General features: G+C 28.7%; 1 protein-coding gene across 5 annotated transcripts in view; it reads left to right on the top strand.

The window, feature by feature from the left end:
- Positions 1–20,591, top strand: part of LOC145246036 (cilia- and flagella-associated protein 43-like) — a 456,783-nt gene extending 436,192 nt beyond the window's left edge. For 4 of the 5 annotated variants that reach the window (XM_080107869.1, XM_080107868.1, XM_080107867.1 and 1 more), the window contains 7 exons: positions 4,513–4,625; positions 5,994–6,153; positions 8,428–8,501; positions 13,052–13,142; positions 17,071–17,151; positions 18,194–18,347; positions 20,395–20,591. In XM_080107869.1, coding sequence (XP_079963995.1) covers positions 4,513–4,625; positions 5,994–6,153; positions 8,428–8,501; positions 13,052–13,142; positions 17,071–17,151; positions 18,194–18,347; positions 20,395–20,552 — 831 coding nt within the window. In that variant the 3' untranslated portion in view covers positions 20,553–20,591. The remainder of the gene's footprint in view (positions 1–4,512; positions 4,626–5,993; positions 6,154–8,427; positions 8,502–13,051; positions 13,143–17,070; positions 17,152–18,193; positions 18,348–20,394) is intronic. The other variant, XM_080107870.1, reaches the window with a different exon arrangement.

Genomic DNA, 20,591 nt, shown 5'->3' with positions numbered 1-20,591 from the left:
AAAGTACTTTTTTTTTTGCTTAATCTAACCTTTTTTGAAAAGTACCTTTTTTTTTTTATTTGCTTAATCTAACCTTTTTTGAAAAGTACCTTTTTTTTTATTTGCTTAATCTAACCTTTTTTGAAAAGTACTTTTTTTTTTTTGCTTAATCTAACCTTTTTTGAAAAGTACCTTTTTTTTTTATTTGCTTAATCTAACCTTTTTTGAAAAGTACTTTTTTTATTTGCTTAATCTAACCTTTTTTGAAAAGTACCTTTTTTTTTTATTTGCTTAATCTAACCTTTTTTGAAAAGTACTTTTTTTTTTGCTTAATCTAACCTTTTTTGAAAAGTACCTTTTTTTTTTTGCTTAATCTAACCTTTTTTGAAAAGTACCTTTTTTTTTTTTGCTTAATCTAACCTTTTTTGAAAAGTACTTTTTTTTATTTGCTTAATCTAACCTTTTTTGAAAAGTACTTTTTTTTTTGCTTAATCTAACCTTTTTTGAAAAGTACTTTTTTTTTATTTGCTTAATCTAACCTTTTTTGAAAAGTACCTTTTTTTTTTTTTGCTTAATCTAACCTTTTTTGAAAAGTACTTTTTTTTTTTGCTTAATCTAACCTTTTTTGAAAAGTACCTTTTTTTTTTTATTTGCTTAATCTAACCTTTTTTGAAAAGTACCTTTTTTTTTATTTGCTTAATCTAACCTTTTTTGAAAAGTACTGATTATCTTTAACACGTGGATGTGCTTCATGTTATGCCTGTGTATGATCATCAGATTAGTTCATGATATAAAAAACCACGGTGTATATATTAAGAATGAATACACAAAAGAAAACGTATTGCCAGTCATACCATCAAGTAAATAAAACAAAAATGAACAACAACAACTATGCTAATCCTATACAGGTTGTCCTGTTCGGGAGAGATAAACGCATGGCAAAAAACTAGATTCAGTATTAAAGAACACTTGATTACTAGCTGCCTGATACCGACAAACCTGGGAAACTTGCATCTCCTCATTAGCATTGACCCTACAGATGTGAGACAGAAAGTTGCCAGCTGAGTAAAGATCACAAAAACTATCAGTGATGAATGTCCTTCATGGAAGTGAACCAATGATTGAACCAGGGAGAAGCTTCCTCAGCCAGGTCGAATCCCTAACAATATCCCAGATAGCGAGCAAACTACACTTATAGACAAGACGGCTAGAGAATGTTGACTCCTAATGACATGGGAATCCTCCTTTTTGAGGCCCTCCCTCCTAGTGCAAAAGTACCTAAACTCCAGTGGAAAACACTACACCATCCGAGAGCGGAAATATGATTATCGAAAGTTTTTATAGCTAGATGGGACTACAAAACTGATCCAAGCATCAGCAAATGTGCCTGTTAGGGGAAACCATACAATGCAAAGCTGCCTTGTCTGTCCCCTTCTGCCCAACCAGCAAAGCTTGACACATCTTGCAGAGTACAACAAAAGTGGGGAACTTGTATTATCACATGCTTCGAAAACAATAATAAAAAAGAAGTTAAACAATAAATTTAATACTCTTTCTTTAAATAAACGTAAAGATGCCTTTCTCTTCTATTATCAGCTCAGCTCTTTTATATCATCAACAATACATGAATTATTATCATGAATGCAACGATTGTGAGTTGTCATAGTAACATTCGTTAGACTATAAAATTCATTAGCCTCTCGAGATTTTTTAATGGGAGATGTACCAATCACTTTAATTACTAATCTATAGCTCAGAAGGTTAAGGATTTCAAGGTAAAATTTTTTGCAAAGTGTTATGTAGATTTAGCGTAATCTAACTTAGATTTTGTTTTTACTAATGAGACTAAAAGCCAGTTGAGGATAAGAGTTGATGAGATCTTCAATTGATGTTTTGTTATGGTTTTATTTGTCTTATGGCATATCAACCAGTTCATGGATTATTCAATGCCAAAGAAAGTCAAATAACTGTAATTATTTTATATTCTTGAAAAGCCTTACTCTTAGAAGGAAAATTTACTTTGGAAGCGGGAACATTGCTTGTAGATTGATTTGATTTCTTATACAGCATATCAACACACATTATTCTTTTTAAAACGAATTACTTTTTGGCAGTAGTATCTCAGCTAACAATTAAAAATAATTAATTGAAAAAATAGATATCGCCATTTCGAAGAGAGGCTATACCCTTCTGTATGGGGCTGTATTTGGTAAATTGATGGGCCTATCGACAGGACACATTTTTAATTGAATAATGAAAAACATTATGAGAGGATTGAAAATAATAAATACAATGAAGAAAATGTTTTCTTATGATGACGATTAATGACAAGTATTTGTTTAAATTGGATTTGAAGATGATCATGTTAAAATCTACAGGAAAAAATTCTTGTAGTAATGTGTTCCATAGGTGGGAAGTTATTGGAAACAAACTCTGTTCATGGAAATTATATTTATATTAAACACACAGGGGGGGAGGGGAGAAAAGTTCTTCTTAGTTGTGGTATCAAAACGAATTCTAATGTGAATATCGTATAAATGGGAACCAGAAATTGTAGCTCTGTCAAGTACTTTCTATGGAAACAACAGAGTAGAAAAAGACTAGTAACGTCTCTTCTGCGAGAAAGGGACGAAATACAATAGAAGAAATCATCCTTCCACTAGATGTAAATTTGGTCAGGAGTCTTCCTAATCTATATAAATAAAACAGTATACGTATGTGTGTGTGTAAATATCTAACAGGTAAACTCTTAAACTACTGGTCATATAACACTGAAATTCTCAGAAAATAATATTCATGCACCAAAGATGGTTTATAGCGAGTAATGTATTTGTTTACATACATGAATAACTCGTACAGACATCAGCAAATTGACATACAAATTATTCATTTAAACAAGCTGCCATATTTGTATTTGTGCGCATGCATTAATTCAATTCATTCAAACATGGTGTTTACTATTAAAGCTTTGTATTTATGTAGTAATCAGGAAAAACTGTAAAGTCATTCAGCGACATTTCTCTTTATATTATGGTGTGGGTGGGGATGATGTGAGATTATCATCGCATGCATTTCCGGTAACTTCCGGAAATGACATAATTCCTCTTACAATTAAGGTGTAAAGTGGGGACAACATGAGATTATCCTCACATGGATTGGTGAGTGTTTAAATGAGACAATCCTCCCAGACATTATCTCCTCCTCTTTATTCGTGTAAGGGGGTAATAGGAAGGGGGGTATTTTTCGGTAATGACGTCATTTCTCCTGAAAGTATGGTGTAAAATGAATGACAACTTGATATTATCCTCACGTAGATTGCTGAGTGTTTGAATGAGACAATCCTCCTAGACATTATCTCCTTTTCTTCATTTGTGTAGTGGGGGCAAGAAAGTACCTTCCATTGATAACGTCATTACTCTCCAAATTATGGTGTAAAGTGATAGACAACTTGAGATTATCCTCACATGGATTGGTGAGTGTTTAAATGAGACAATCCTCCCAAATATTTGCTCTTCTTTATTCATGCAGGAGAGGGTGATAGGCAGGGGAGTACTTTCTGTGATAACATCATTCCATTTCACATTTTAGAGTAACCTGGGGATAACATGAGATTATCCTCACATGAATTGGTGAGTGTTTAAATGAGACAATCCTCCCAGATATTATCCCTTCGTTTATTTTAGCAGGAGGTGATAGGCAGGGTGTACCTTCCGGTGATGACGTCATTCCTCTTCTGTTTGAGTAGGTGTGGAGTGATAGGTAGGGAGGAGTAACTTCGGGTTATGACATCATTCCTCTTCAAATTATAGTGTAAAGTGGAGGACAGCTTGAGATTATCATCACATGGATTAATAAGTGTTTAAATTAAACAATCGTCTCAGACATTATCTCTTCCCCTTTTTTCGAGTAAGGAGCGATAGGCAGAGGGTACTTTCTAGTGATGACGTAATTTCTATTCAAATTATGGTGTAAAGTGGGGGCAACTTGAGAGCCTCCTCACAAATATTGGTGAGTGTTTAAATGAAACAATCCTATCAGATATTATCTCCTCCTGTTTTACCAGTAGGGGCGGTATAAGCAGGGAGGGGAGGGGTAACTTCTGGTGATGACATCATTCCTCTTCAAATAATGCTGTTAAGTTGGGGACAACTTGATATTATCATCACATGGATTGGCAACTGTTTAAATGAGATAACCCCCCCCCCCCAGACATTAGCTCTTCCTTTTTTTGCCGTGTAGGGGAGGTTATAGGCTGGGGGGTACTTCTGGTGATGAAGTCATTCCTCTTCAAATTATTGTGTTAAGTGGGGGATTATTTGAGATTATCATCACATGAATTAACGACTGTTCTAATTAGACAATCCTCCCAGACTTCATCTTCTCCTTTTTATTCGAGTAGGGGGGTAAGATGGCAGTTACTTCCGGTTTTGATGCCATTCTTTATCAAAATATTGTTACATGTGATCACTATGTGATTAGACAAATTCTAGTGAAACGAAAATGCTGAAATCAAAAACATTTTTGTTTTTGCAGGTAAGAAATTCTGCGCTTACTTTAGCTGAAATGAATGCTTTCCACCAAGAGAAAATCGAAACACAAGAAAGACTCCGAAATAAGATCGATGCAATCGAACATGAAATCAAGAGGTGAGATTTTTTCAACACATTTTTCATTCTTATTTTCATAATAATTTTTAACACTTGTGCATAAAAAGACACCTGTAAATTTTACAGGTAAAAATAAAATGACTGCCATTAATTTTATTTCTTATTAAAATTCTACTTGATTATCTTCTGTAATTTTCAGTATATGATAATAATTTTCATTACTAAGTACATCATAAAGTTTTGCGGTCCTTTTATTTTTTACTGCCATATTTTACAGGTGTCTTTTTATGCACAAAACGCCCAAATTTTTTATATTTCTCATTAACCTGAAAATTATTACAAAAGCTGATTTAAAGAACTAGATCTATTAAATCATATAATTTTGTTTGATAATCTTTGTATTAATGTAATTGTATGACCATTTTTTTGTGTGTGTCAACATAACTTTGATAATATAATTATTATTCTAGTTCGTTTTTGATTTACTATTAATTGAATATATTCAATATAATCTACTATAAAAAATTTAAGACCCAAAACCTAGTCATAAAAGACAATACTTCCCTAACCCTTAAACTATTACAAAAAAAAAAAAACGTCATCTGTAGGTTTAAATGCCCTATGGGAGAGTGTAACTCCAATAATAATCCAAAAACCAATATTTTCGTTGGTTACACAACCACGACTCTATCCTCCGATAATTCTAGCGCAATGGTGTTTTAAGAAATTTCATGGTGGGGATGACAGTCTTGAAGAGGATAGGCGTTGTATTTAGCTATCGGATATGGCAATGATCATTTAAGAGCCTTAGTAAAAGCCAATTTACGCACAACGTTTGGCGAACTTGCTGCTGAATTACATGAAATATATTCGACGATTTCCAACCACTTCAGAGAAATAGGAAACACAAAAAACTTGAAGAACAGATACCATATTACTTAGTGCGCTACACTTTATCATAACAAAGGTTCATGCAAAATTTCAGCCAGATCAGCCCAGTAGGTTTCGAGACAAAGTGAGAACGGCCAGACAGACAAATATATTAAGAGAAATATATTATTATTATTATTATTATTATTATTATTATTATTATTATTATTATTATTATTATATAGATTATTCATATATATATATATATATATATATATATATATATATATATATATATATATATATATATATATATATATATATATATCATAGATTATTCAGTCGGTTGGACAATAAATATTGACTGGTTCTCTCATTTGAAAAGCCCCTATTTGAGTTGAAATAAATTTATAATGAGTTTTTGGATTGTTGTTGTTTTTTTTTCTTTTAACTAATGTACACGTACATATGAACGAATGATTGACTTTTTACAACTCTTTTAATTTTTTAACAACTCTTCTTATTTTGTGTTTAAAGTTTGAAAAAAACACGTCAAAAATTTGATATCAACTTAGAGATACAGTTGTTACTCAAACAAGGTCAAGTGGAGCTGGAGACAGGCATGTTCACTTATAACTTCAATGATTCTGTCCTCATCCACAGAAGCATTATTGAAGAACTTAACAGCAAAATTAAGGTAATCAATTTCATATTAAATCAAAATTCATGGTAAGAAAACTTTTCACTTTATTAAAGTTAAACTCAATTCAAAATTTTTGGGGGACCTTGAAAGCCACCCTTGTCTTCACAACCTGAGTCAATAAATAGCTGACATGTACCTGCTTAAAAAACTTAGCTTATAGCAATTTGTTAACCTTTTTTCTCTTCCATTAATATTTCGCAATGGTAATTGTGTTTTTTTCTTCCTCATATTTAAGCACAAAATGACACAAACGATAAAAAGAAATAAAAATACAAAATTAATACAAGTTGATATCATAACAAAAATACATTTTTTTTTGTTCTTCTCTTTCTTCTCCTTTTCACTATGGATTGACCTTTAATTCCGTCACGATTATAAAGAATCTCTTTTCCCTGTTTTAATGGATGACGTCACCATTTTGTGATGTGTACAACACCTTTTAGGAATCATCCAGTATGATCGTTGACAAACGAAATGATGTATTCAACCGTGCGCATATACAAACAAGATAAGCAAAACCTACAAATTTTCATAAGTAATACTAGACGCCCCAGTTTAGTTAGTAGATAACCTGTGATCCTGTGATCCTGTGCGCTATTATCTTCTATCAATCTATCTATCTTCTATTCTATTCTTTCTTTCTTCTATCTTTTTCTATCTATCTTCTTCTATCTATTTATCTTTCTATTCTATTCTATCTATCTATTCTTCTATCTTCTATCTATTCTATCTTCTTCTTCTTCTTCTTCTTCTTCTATCTATCATCTATTTATCTTCTATCTTCTTCTTCTATCTTCTATCTATCTTCTATTCTATCTTCTTCTATCTTTTCTTCTATTTTCTATCTTCTTCTATCTTCTATTCTATCTATCTATTCTTCTTCTTCTTTCTTCTTCTTCTTTCTTCTCTATCTTCTTCTTCTTCTTCTTCTTCTTCTTCTATCTATCTATCTATTCTATCTTCTTCTATCTATCTTCTATCTATCTATTTCTATTTCTTCTTCTTCTTCTTCTATCTATCTATTTCTATCTATATAAATAAAATGAACTCATTTTCCCCTTCGACTTTGACCTTAATAGGATTAAAAATCATGACATTACATGCAAATGTAATGCGTACAGACTGTAGCACATTATCTGAGGTTTGCTATAGGCCTATTACCTCTACAGTTCCTTGACAATGGTACATTCCTATATTTTTTCCGGTGAGAGTCCACTGCCAAAATCGGTCAGATTCAATAGAAGTTGCAACATCTTTTCTCTCTATTACATTCCTCCTTTCTCTGCTCCCCATTTACACTGCAGCGGATGCGTTCACAAGGAACAGTACGAGGAAACACCGGTTTGGAATCATACAATCGTTATGCCGTTCTTTGTTTTGGGTTTTTTTTTTCCCCCTGATTTATGTTGTCTGTTTTTCCCATATATATAAATAAAAATAAAAATAAATAAAAACAAAACGCGATTATTAATATTATTTTCTTTTTGCTTTTTTGTAGTTAGTGGAAGACGCAATCTGCGGCACTAACCGCTTCTTACTTCTGGTTTTACCGACTCTAACCGTGAAATCTAACTATGACCTTTATTTATTAGTGCTTTCAACTCAACATTTACTTATACACAAAGAATTCATTCTTTAATATTTATTATTACAACGCAACGATATCGTGATTTCACTTAAATTAAAATTAAAACAAATACATTCATTTAGAATTCGAGAAAACAAAAACATGTATATATTTCCTAGTTCTTTATTTTATCCTATTTTCTTTAAATTTCCCAACAGTTTTATGAAACTCAGTATTTCGCTTGAAGAAAAGGGTGGTGTTTCATCCCAATCAATAAAAATCTGAAAATGATTTATCTCTAGTATGAGTCACGTGCATTTGTTTGTCTGTTTCTATGTCACCTATTTTTAGGCTATTTAACCATCTATTTGTACAAATTATAGTATTGGGGATTTTTTTTTTTTTTTTTTGCTTATAAAGTTGTTCTCAAGAGAGTATGAAAACCCTATCAAAATGTTTAAACGTAAACGTTTAAAAGTAAATGACACCAAATTCTATAAATTATGAAAATATGGGCAATTTGGAATATTTAAAAAAGCACTAACATATATTAATTCATCGTTCAAATTAAAATGCAGTATTATAAAAAAATATTTTTAATAAATCAACATACAAAATCCACAGGTGCTATTTATATTGATATTATTGTCTTGCATAACCGAATCAAATATTCTTCAAATATTTCTCATGAATCAAAATAGGAACTTGCAGAACAGAAAATTTCGAGCATGGAAGAAAGCAAAGATTTCAAAAAAGGAATCTTTCAGCAAGAATGGTAAGTTCATAGAATTTGCTTTTTTTGTTTTCAATAATAATCGTAATTTGGTTGTTTTTATTTATTTTTGGTTGAATTCTCTAGTAATGTAGGAATCTTGTATTGCCATCACATTTATCACTCAGAGCACTCTCTCTTGCCTTGACAGAGTACAAAATTAACTTCAGAATCTAGTGGGGGATGTCCTCTTTTCTTTTCTTTTCTTTTCTACAGCCTCTTTCTCTACTTCTCGGTATTTCCATAGTAGGTACTCGACTGAGATCCGATCTCTAGTTCTACACACTAAAACATTTATTGCAAAAATGCTCTTGGCTGCAAGCATTGTAAATAATTCTCCTTTCTTCGTCTGTGTACCTAAAACTAAACAGAACGTCCATGAGTAAAGTTTCTTTCCAAGAACTATTCGTGTGTGGAACACGATACTTCTCCTCAGTTTACTATAGTATGGTTATTTTCAAGTTTAATGTTAACAAATTCTCATTGACGCACCCCATTAAGTAATCAATTTAAGCTCAGATCCAACCATGGTCTGCAATCCTCAATGTGTTTATTTCCCAATTCACCAAACACAAACTATATAACCTTGTTCTTGAGTGGCATTTGAATCTTGATAAGCAGTGATGATTTGTTAGTAAAAATAAATTGTATATTTTATAAAAAAAAATAACCTGTAAATGATAGAGTATTTATATTATGTAACACATAAATAGGATGCTGACAAGTAGAAGTACTTTTGTTCAAGTAAAGATGGGCTCCGGCCTGACTTTCCAGCCATGCAAGCATTAGAAGAAATCAAGAGTAGTTGAAGAAGCCACAAAAATGAAAATAACGATTCGTAAACTTTCATATACACATTACAGAACTAAGATTATACAACACATGAGAAGAAAATGGCAAACAATATGTTCCCAAACAAAAAAATTATATGAACATTAACTGACAGTTGGAAGAGAAAACATTGAATGACCACCTGATCAAAGATAAAACATGGTATTTACCAGTAAATGTGCCCCTCGTTCCACTTGTTTTGTGATCAAATACTCATAGTTTAATATATTCTAACAAAACCCACAGAAATGCTATCGTGCATGAAACCTCACCATGTTATTTAAAAATCACCTCCAACTCCGAAAGATATAATTAAATAATTTTCCAGGATGACTAGTAAATGCAAAACGCGATAAACTCAAGTTATTTATATTTAGACATTAAACCATAGAAAGATGAATATATTAAATCTAGACTTCGACTAAAAGCTTATTTTAAATGAAAGAAATTAGTCCGTAATCATGATATGTAAAACATGATTTCAGGATTTCGTCAAGTAAATGCAACATTTTTTGTAGTGATAGCTTTGCAATTTTCAAAATGGCGTTTATTTTATTTTGCATTCAAACTTTTCAACTATATTGCATGGCACAAAATATTAAATCTGTCATAAAGCAAGCAAACAAAAAATTTAATTAAAAATCTTCCAAATTTTGGGCCTTATCAGCAGGTGCATCAACTTGTGATTATACTGTAGCGACAGACACACAGCGTTACTTCTTATGCATGATTTTAATATTTGACACCTATAATAAATATCAACAAACATATTTTTATAATAAATATCAACAAAAATATTTTATAATAAATATCAATAAACATATTTTATAATAAATATCAATAAACATATTTTATAATAAATATCAACAAACATATTTTATAATAAATATCAACAAAAATATTTTATAATAAATATCAACAAACATATTTTATAATAAATATCAACATATTTTATAATAAATATCAACAAACATATTTTATAATAAATATCAACAAACATATTTTATAATAAATATCAACATATTTTATAATAAATATCAACAAACATATTTTATAATAAATATCAATAAACATATTTTTATAATAAATATCAACAAACATATTTTATAATAAATATCAACAAACATGTTTTTATAATAAATATCAACAAACATATTTTTATAATAAATATCAACAAACATATTTTATAATAAATATCAACAAACATTTTATAATAAATATCAACAAACATATTTTTATAATAAATATCAACAAACATATTTTTATAATAAATATCAACAAACATATTTTATAATAAATATCTATAAACATATTTTATAATAAATATCATTAAACATATTTTATAATAAATATCAATAAACATATTTTATAATAAATATCAACAAAAATATTTTATAATAAATATCAACAAACATATTTTTATAATACATATCAATAAATATATTTTATAATAAATATCAGCAAACATATGTTATAATAAATATCAACAAACATATTTTTATAATAAATATCAACAAACATATTTTATAATAAATATCAACAAACATTTTATAATAAATATCAACAAACATATTTTTATAAAAAATATCAACAAACATATTTTTATAATAAATATCAACAAACATATTTTATAATAAATATCTATAAACATATTTTATAATAAATATCATTAAAAATATTTTATAATAAATATCAATAAACATATTTTATAATAAATATCAACAAAAATATTTTATAATAAATGTCAACAAACATATTTTTATAATAAATATCAACAAACATATTTTATAATAAATATCAACAAACATTTTATAATAAATATCAACAAACATATTTTTATAATAAATATCAACAAACATATTTTTATAATAAATATCAACAAACATATTTTATAATAAATATCTATAAACATATTTTATAATAAATATCATTAAACATATTTTATAATAAATATTAATAAACATATTTTTATAATAAATATCAACAAACATATTTAAATATCAACAAACATATTGTATAATAAATATCAACAAACATTTTTTATAATAAATGTCAACAAACATATTTTTATAATAATATCAACAAACATATTTTTATAATAAATATCAACAGAAATATTTTATAATAAATATCAACAAACATATTTTATAATAAATATCAACAAACATATTTTTATAATAATATCAACAAACATATTTTATAATAAATGTCAACAAACATATTTTAGAATAAATATCAACAAACATATTTTATAATAAATATCAACAAACATATTTTATAATAAATATCAATAAACATATTTTAGAATACATATCAATAAACATATTTTAGAATAAATATCAATAAACATATTTTATAATAAATATCAACATATTTTATAATAAATATCAACAAACATATTTTATAATAAATATCAACAAACATATTTTTATAATAAATATCAACAGAAATATTTTATAATAAATATCAACAAACATATTTTATAATAAATATCAACAAACATATTTTTATAATAATATCAACAAACATATTTTATAATAAATATCAACAAACATATTTTATAATAAATATCAACAAACATATTTTTATAATAAATATCAGCAAACATATTTTATAATAAATATCAACAAACATATTTTATAATAAATATCAATAAACATATTTTTATAATAAATATCAACAAACATATTTTTATAATAAATATAAACAAACATATTTTTATAATAAATATCAATAAACATATTTTTATAATAAATATAAACAAACATATTTTTATAATAAATATCAACAAACATATTTTTATAATAAATATCAACAAACATATTTTATAATAAATATCAATAAACATATTTTTATAATAAATATCAACAAACATATTTTATAATAAATATAAACAAACATATTTTTATAATAAATATCAACAAACATATTTTTATAATAAATATCAACAAACATATTTTTATAATAAATACCAACAAACATGTTATAATAAATATCAGCAAACATATTTTTATAATAAATATCAACAAACATATTTTATAATAAATATCAATAAACATATTTTATAATAAATATCAATAAACATATTTTATAATAAATATCAACAAAAATATTTTATAATAAATATTAATAAACATATTTTTATAATAAATATCAACAAACATATTTAAATATCAACAAACATATTGTATAATAAATATCAACAAACATTTTTTATAATAAATGTCAACAAACATATTTTTATAATAATATCAACAAACATATTTTTATAATAAATATCAACAGAAATATTTTATAATAAATATCAACAAACATATTTTATAATAAATATCAACAAACATATTTTTATAATAATATCAACAAACATATTTTATAATAAATATCAACAAATATATTGTTTAATAAATATCAACAAACATATTTTATAATAAATATCAACAAATATATTTTATAATAAATATCAACAAACATATTTTATAATAAATATCAACTAACATATTTTAGCTTTTCCTCCATAATCAATAAAATCGAAAATCTTGAAATGAAATATTTTGTAGACAGAAAATATTTCATTTTCCAGTTTTTTCTTGAAACAGAATGAAATTTAAAAAATACAAATATCAAATGCATTTTCTTTTTCTTTTTTATTTTTAATTTCAACTCAAATCTTTTTTTTTTTCTTAAAAAAAAAAATGAATGATTTCTATCTTCATGTTTTGTAGGGAGCATCGGAAAATGATGATGCAGATGGAAGATTTGCGACTGAAAATGAATGATATAAAATTCTTTAAAGTCACACGAGAAGTACAAAAAGTAAGTCACAGTTTTTTTTGGTTTTTCATTTGAAATTTTGGAGTAACAATTGATTCGTCAGAGTAATGTCATTCAACTATGTGATGATATGAGGTGCACATCTTTATAAATTGCAGGTCTGATACGTTACACTCTGAAATCTCTCTCTCTCTCTCTCTCTCTCTCTCTCTCTCTCTCTCTCTCTCTTTCTCTCTGGCAGTCCGTCGATTTCGACGATGATGCAGAGGTCGGTTAATATCCATGTCGAAGGTGCGATGTGAGTCCAATCGGAGCTCTGAAACCCGAGCTGCAGATGTGACACCTGATGGCAGGAAATCCGGGTAGTGACGCCCGTAGTCGCACTCTTTTTGCTTTCCAAGTAGCAGTGCTTTGATCTCTAATGGCATCGGCTGTCTTCAGCAAGAGCCGACCATCATACTCCAATCGCTTGAGTACAGAGATCATGCCACGGCTTCCAGTTCATCAAACCTGCCGGTACACTCTCACTCCATTGTCACAGGATTTTCACCTCTCTCCCAGCCTAGCCAAAGTAGGAATAAGCAACTTGCCCAGTACTGCTAGCACCCTCTCCGCTGAAAGCAAAACTACAGAGGCAGGGACAGGCCAGGACAGTCTGCACACATGCAATCAGCCGCATCCGATGGCTGAGGCAGACCCGAGTCGAGTTGTACATCACCCTTGTTGACCGCGTCAGCACTGTGGTGCTGGTTCATCTGCTGCACAAGCCGTTGGGATTCCTTCCTCATCCGCCAAGAGTATCGTTGACCAGGTTTGGATTTTTGTGACCCTAAATAGGGGAGCTAGTGGGTATTACACCTTGCCCAAGGATGATCCAGCACTGCAATGACTAAGGAGTAGTGACATTCTCCCCAAAACCATGGAGCTCCCGCACCAGAGTCTCGTTACCAGATGTAGTTTTACGTTATACCCAGGACCAACTCTCTATATCTATGAAATATACAATATATATATATATATATATATATATATATATATATATATATATATATATATATATATATATATTCCTAGATTTATATATTAAAAAATATATCCCTCAAAATATTGTCCAAATTGTTACACATAACAAGTTCAAGAAAGTTTCAGGCTTCAAATCATATATACTGGTTGGTTGCATTTCAATGATCAAAGGAAAGAATCAATTTTTTTTTCTGCACCTGTCTATATTTTTCCCTTTATAGTCTTATGCAGGTTTTGTAACTTGTAACAAATTTTTATTCGATTTTGAGTTTAGAATTGAAATTTGATGATCATAGTTCTGCTGGTTAAGTCAAAGATGGCGACTTGACAATCTTCCAACATGATGTCAGATGTTTTTTTGGAGGGGGGATTTTCTCTGATTATCATCTTTAAAGTGAGTTTTTCATGTTTTTATTTTGTTATTCTTCTCATCTTTCTAAATCACCTTCTGTCCTTTCTTTTTGCTTTGGGTGATTGTGTCTACTTTTTTTACTAATATTTGGTCGTCTCTAAAACGCATCCAAATGAACTAAAGACAATATTTTTGTTATGAGTTGCAAACTGTGCAAAAAAAACATACGCATTCACCAAAATAAAAATAAGAGAATAAACAAAAATATTATTGTAGGTTGATTCTTACCTTTGGTCATTGGGATGCAAGCAACCAGTGTATATATATATATATATATATATATATATATATATATATATATATATATATATATATATATATATATATATATATAAAGCTGAACGTGTGTGTGTGTGTGTGTGTGTGTGTGTGTGTGTGTGTGTGTGTGTGTGTGTGTGGTCACGAATAGGCTCCTATATGGTTGACTATTTTAAAAAACTGATTACATATAATTATAGAAGATGTATCGAGGATCAGGAATGGATATGTTTGATTTGGCAGAACGGTGGTTCATAAAAATTGTGGGGTCTGCATTCGCGCCTGGCCCCAAAGTAGGGAAATATAAACTGAAAAGAAAAACGTTTACAAGGGTTTTTGATATAGATGTACATAAGAATACTTTGATTAGTATGTTTCAACTTAAATAGGGATGGTATAATAAAATTGTGGGGTCCGCGTTCGCGCTTGTACTCCATGGAAATATGGCACAAACTTTAACAAAGACTTTTCATATCTATTTGCGTAAGTATACTTTGATAATTATGTTTCAGTTTGAAGAAATATGGTATGATAAAATTATTGCGTGTTCTTTCGCGCCTGACCTCCATAGGATGTAAATATGTCACAAAGTTTAACAAGGTTTTTTTAAAAGGGGTGAGGGTCCACAATAACACCTTAAGTCTAATCTTAATTTACGTTAGCTTTTATTTATTTTTTTGAGTTGAATCATATTGTGTCGAATAAATTCGCCTCATAAATTCACGTTCTTATTAAAGTGAAAGCCAAAAAAAAAAAGTCGGAACTTTAGACAATTCTCAACACAAATTTGGCATAACTTTGTTTTTTTCCTTCTCCACTTGCACGTGACACTCTTTCGAAAATAGATGAATAATAAAAAATAAGAACTTTACTTGTTACCATGTCAAAAGAAGGAAAAAATCCTGCTCATGTGATTACGTGTCTTTTTAAAAACATTTACATAACATTTTATTTTTATTTATATATCTGTTTAAGCTTTTTTGCCAGTGTAATAGAAGGAATTCAGTTGATTACAACCCTTTCTACCTGTTCTATACATTACAATAGTACAACCCTGAATTCGACGGCGCAATACTACACCGTTCAATACTGTAAAACTGAAACGAAGCTGTTCTGCTTGAAAAGGGCGCCATTTTCTTCTTATTCATATTTATATCGATTCTTTGCTTTAAAAAACTAAAGTAATTACGTGTTTACTTTTTTAATATCCCATTTTGCTGTTTCGGATTATTTTACTAAAGTAAGTAAAGCTTCATTATATTTCAAAACTGTTTTTGTTTCTTTGTTTTTCGATATTATTTAGTAAGAGTGTTTAGCAGAAAAGTCAACAAACGACTACCCGAAAAAGTAAATATACAAGAAATAAATGTTACCATAGTCAATAAAAGTTCAGTTCCTGTTTTTTTTTGTTTTGTTTTGAAATAGTTTTTAATGCTCTTTACTTGAAATAATTTCAGCGAACCGAAATTAAAACGAAATTTGAGGCGATAACTGCTTAAATGAATTTTTATATAAACTACACCTGCCATAATCGAAGCACAAGCACAAAATAACGGAAAACATTAAAATATGTTTATAAATATTCCTTACGTTGAGGGAACTCTCTTAAATTGTTAACACAGAATGCTCAGGTGCCCCTCCTTCAAATTGAAAACGGGGCTCTCCATTTCAAAGTCGCTGCCATTTTGATTTTTTTTTTAAACCGGTTCGGGAATTAAAAAAAATTTTTATTTACAAACTACTTAAAAATACAAACCAATGAACTTTTCTACCATAAAAGTAACTTTTATTGGCTATGGTAACATTTATTTCTTGTATATTTATATTATTATATATATAACATTTTCTCTTTGTAAGGAAACATCATTTTGTTGGTCACTCTTGGCTATGAACGGAAACAAATTTCGCAAAAATTATCTTTACTTTCATCATATTTTGCTTAGGGTAAAATTTTTGAGTTTCAAAACCTATCTCTTCACAACCCCCTCCTTTTCATAACCTATCATACTTTCATCAATCACAGTCTATTTTCTGTAGGCTGTTTTTGAACCCAGTCAACGACGGGTACTTCTGCTAGTATATATATATATATATATATATATATATATATATATATATATATATATATATATATATATATATATATATATATATAAACATCCTTATTTTCTTTGTTTTTCTTTACATCTTGCTTTTTATAAATGGAGAATTGCAAAATAAAACTCAAATAAAATCTCTGTAAGAATTTGGAAATTTCTATCTCTGATTCTTTGACAGTATTTGGAGAACGCCGATTATGATGCACAGAAAACAGCAGAAACAGAAAAACTTGAAAAATCTTTGACTGGAATTCAAGAGGTAAATAAGATGAGGAGACAATAAATGCATTTAGTCATTCTAATAAGCAACAAAAAATGTCTCTTCTCATTTTCTCTGGTTTTCTTTTGTTTTTTGCCCCTATTTTTATCTTTGTTCAGCCAATTACCATCTTTAGGTGTATTTATAACACCCCGTATTTATTGAGTTACAAAATCACTCCACCATGAATAAAAAAATATCTCCTTACATAGAAAATCATGTACAGTTTTATTTCCATTCCCATGAGATTTGCCAAAACGTTATCAATTTTCTTTTTGGTTTGTCTGTTTTGATGACGACAATCCTACCTTGGGTACTGCAGACTTGTATTCATACGATAAACAAGACACATCAATTTATAATCAACATCATTTGCCAAACGCAGAACATGCAATAGCACCAACAAGGGATATAGGTTTCGTGTTGATGGGAAATTTCAGCTGTTTGTCAGTCTGTCAATCATCTCCTTGGTCCACTTTCGATGTATGCTCTTCTTATGTACCACCAAAGTTGAAAAGCTAAGAATATTTTATTTGATATCGTTTATATTTTATTTGATATCGTTTATATGTTATTTGATATCGTTTATATTTTAGCAAACCATGATAAATAGTTTGTTGAAGACGAATGTAAAATAGGATTGTACAACATGTAATATAGTGCACAATGATATAACACAGAAAGGGAGAGTTACGGACATGACAATAAAGAAGACAAACTAGGAACATATGGCCATATATGTACAGCTAAACTTTCGGTGCTTATCGACAGTCAACAGATCGATTTTTTTTAAATATGTCGTTTTAAGCAAAAACAATATTATGCACTTAATTGTCATGTCGAAAATGATAATTTATTCAAAAATGACGAAAAATCATTGAGTAGAAATGGAAAATTAGATAAAATTGCATTTTTAGATGTTATAAAGTTGGCAGTAGGAGGCTAAAAGCAGGTGACATAACTCCGAAAGGAATATTTTAGATTAATTGTGTCATGGTTGCAATATTTGTTGAATGATTGAAAATCCTATTGATTTTTGAAGGTCCATAAAGGAAAATTAAAAAAGATTGCTGAAGATATAACCCACCTGAGAATGAAGGTTTTTCGAAAAGAAAAAGAGAATGAAAGTCTCTCAAAGCAAATTGAAACATTAAATGTTGAAGTCAATGAGAGACAGCATATTGTGGACGTCAGCTGTAAGTTTTGTCTTTTTATATCTTGCTTTTTTATAAAGAACTAGACAGATTCTAGGAAAGGTCAAATTAATTCTTCAGACAGTTTAGCGTCACTTTTATGTGACCTTACAAGAATTAAAATTATGTGAGCTGTAAGCTCACATAATTTTAATTCTTGTAAGGTCACATAAAAGTGACGCTAAACTGTCTGAAGAATCAAAATTATGTGACTTTACAAGAATCAAAATTATGTGACATTACAAGAATTAAAATTATGTGACCTTACAAGAATCAAAATTATGTGACCTTAAAAGAATCAAAATTATGTGACCTTACAAGAATCAAAAGTATGTGAGCTTACAAGAATTAAAATTATGTGACATTAAAAGAATTAAAATTATGTGACCTTACAAGAATTAAAATTATGTGACCTTACAAGAATTAAAATTAAGATATAATGACATTAAAACTTGTGTCGATAATATTTATTCTGCTTTTGATCAAAATCCGTTACATCCATTGAATTCTAGAACATATTTAAAATTTAAAGCTTATGTTTAAAACGTCTTTTTCCAGCTTTTGGTAAATAGAATTCCAAAATAAATAGGCGTTGTTTAATATTTAGTTTCATAGGGTGTAACATCTAAACAATGCATGCAATATCGAATTGAAATTCTGGAAATTTTGTTTAGTGTCTAATGATCAAATTCAATACGTAAAATGGTTGAATTTTTAAATAGAAGCTTGTAACCATATAATATCTCCTAAGTTTCCTTTAAAATACACAAAGAAACTGAAATTTTCGGGAATATTTATTAATTCACAAACAGATAGGAAACATTTGAATTTTTACAAAAGGTTTCTACCTGCTTTTTATCCCATTCGCACACAACTAAATACAGTTTACATTACTCACTGGTACAACTAGATTCTGTGTTTCAAAATTAATAATGTTCGGTTAATTAGTTTTGGAGTGAATTTTGCACATACAAATATATAAACGTATCTAACTTTATATAAATATAGAAGTATGAAAATATTTAGAGATGATATTTTGAACCACTAAAGTGACAACTTCAAAAGCAAACAATATAAGAATTCTGTCTTATGTCTTTCATATTCTTACATATCATAAAAGTCATCGAGATGACACTATGCAAAACTTTATTTAATCATTGATATTTTAACAATTAAAATCATACCTTGCATTACGACAGGTGCTCATACGTGTACATTCCTACCGATCAGATTTATTTCTCTTTTCAATATGAACTGTGACATAATTAAAGGTTTTAAAGTTCCTATATTGAAACATATAAAATGCTTACAAAACTTTCAATTTGTAGAAATTAGTATTTTAAATCATTTCATTATTGCAAAAATTGATTTTATTCACAAAAAATTCATAGCTTAATTGAAACATTGTTGGCGTTTGCAAGAAAATTTCTTTCGTAACATCTACTACCATCACCTAATGAGATATACTTAATTTTTACACATGTTTTTTTTTTTTTTTTACAAATCAAGATGTGACCAAAAAAGCGGTGGGTGGGATAAGTGTCTCGAAATAATCGATTTGATCTATTCTTTAAACTAATTCCAATCACCAAAATACAACATTTACGATATGGTTTAACCTATTTATCCCCATATCATTTTGAAGTTTTATATTTGCAAAAATAAATATATTAACGATCAGCGATGGGATTGGGATAAAAAATAGAAAAAAAGAAAAGAAACCAAATAAAATGTTAAATGAGGTGGTTAATAGAACCCTCTCAAATGAGATAATATACATTTTATCTTGACGTCATTTCATAAATATCTACATTTAATTTGAAATCTTTTTTTTTTCTTCTTTCAAATATCAATTGCTTAATTCATTATATAACATACAAGCTTATAATGCAATACTGTTCTCATGTAAGGAGATGCCATTATCTCAAGAATGGCATATGTGCCACAATTTTCAAAGACCAGCATTTTTAACTATCCACTTGCAACAAAGATTAGAAACGCAATCAAAATACGCTGTGAATTGTAAAAATGTGTTGTTTTTTTGTTTCAGCTGAGAAGCGGGATTATCTTGATGATGAGAAGAAATATCATTGTATTAGGCAGAGGAAAAGAATGGTGGAACTGGCCAAGTCACAAGCAGCTGAACGTGCAGTTCTACGAAAAGAGGTGGAGAGGTTACGTATGAAAACATTCCCAGCTTTTCTGTGAAACAAAGAAAAATAAAACTTTCTCATCTGATATAAAATA

This window comes from Euprymna scolopes, chromosome 23 (genome assembly GCF_053919585.1).
Source record: "Euprymna scolopes isolate OS-2025 chromosome 23, ASM5391958v1, whole genome shotgun sequence".
NCBI classification, from domain to species: domain Eukaryota; kingdom Metazoa; phylum Mollusca; class Cephalopoda; order Sepiida; family Sepiolidae; genus Euprymna; species Euprymna scolopes.
The sequence above is the reverse complement of the archived record's forward strand: the minus strand, read 5'-3'. Positions and strand labels throughout refer to the sequence as shown.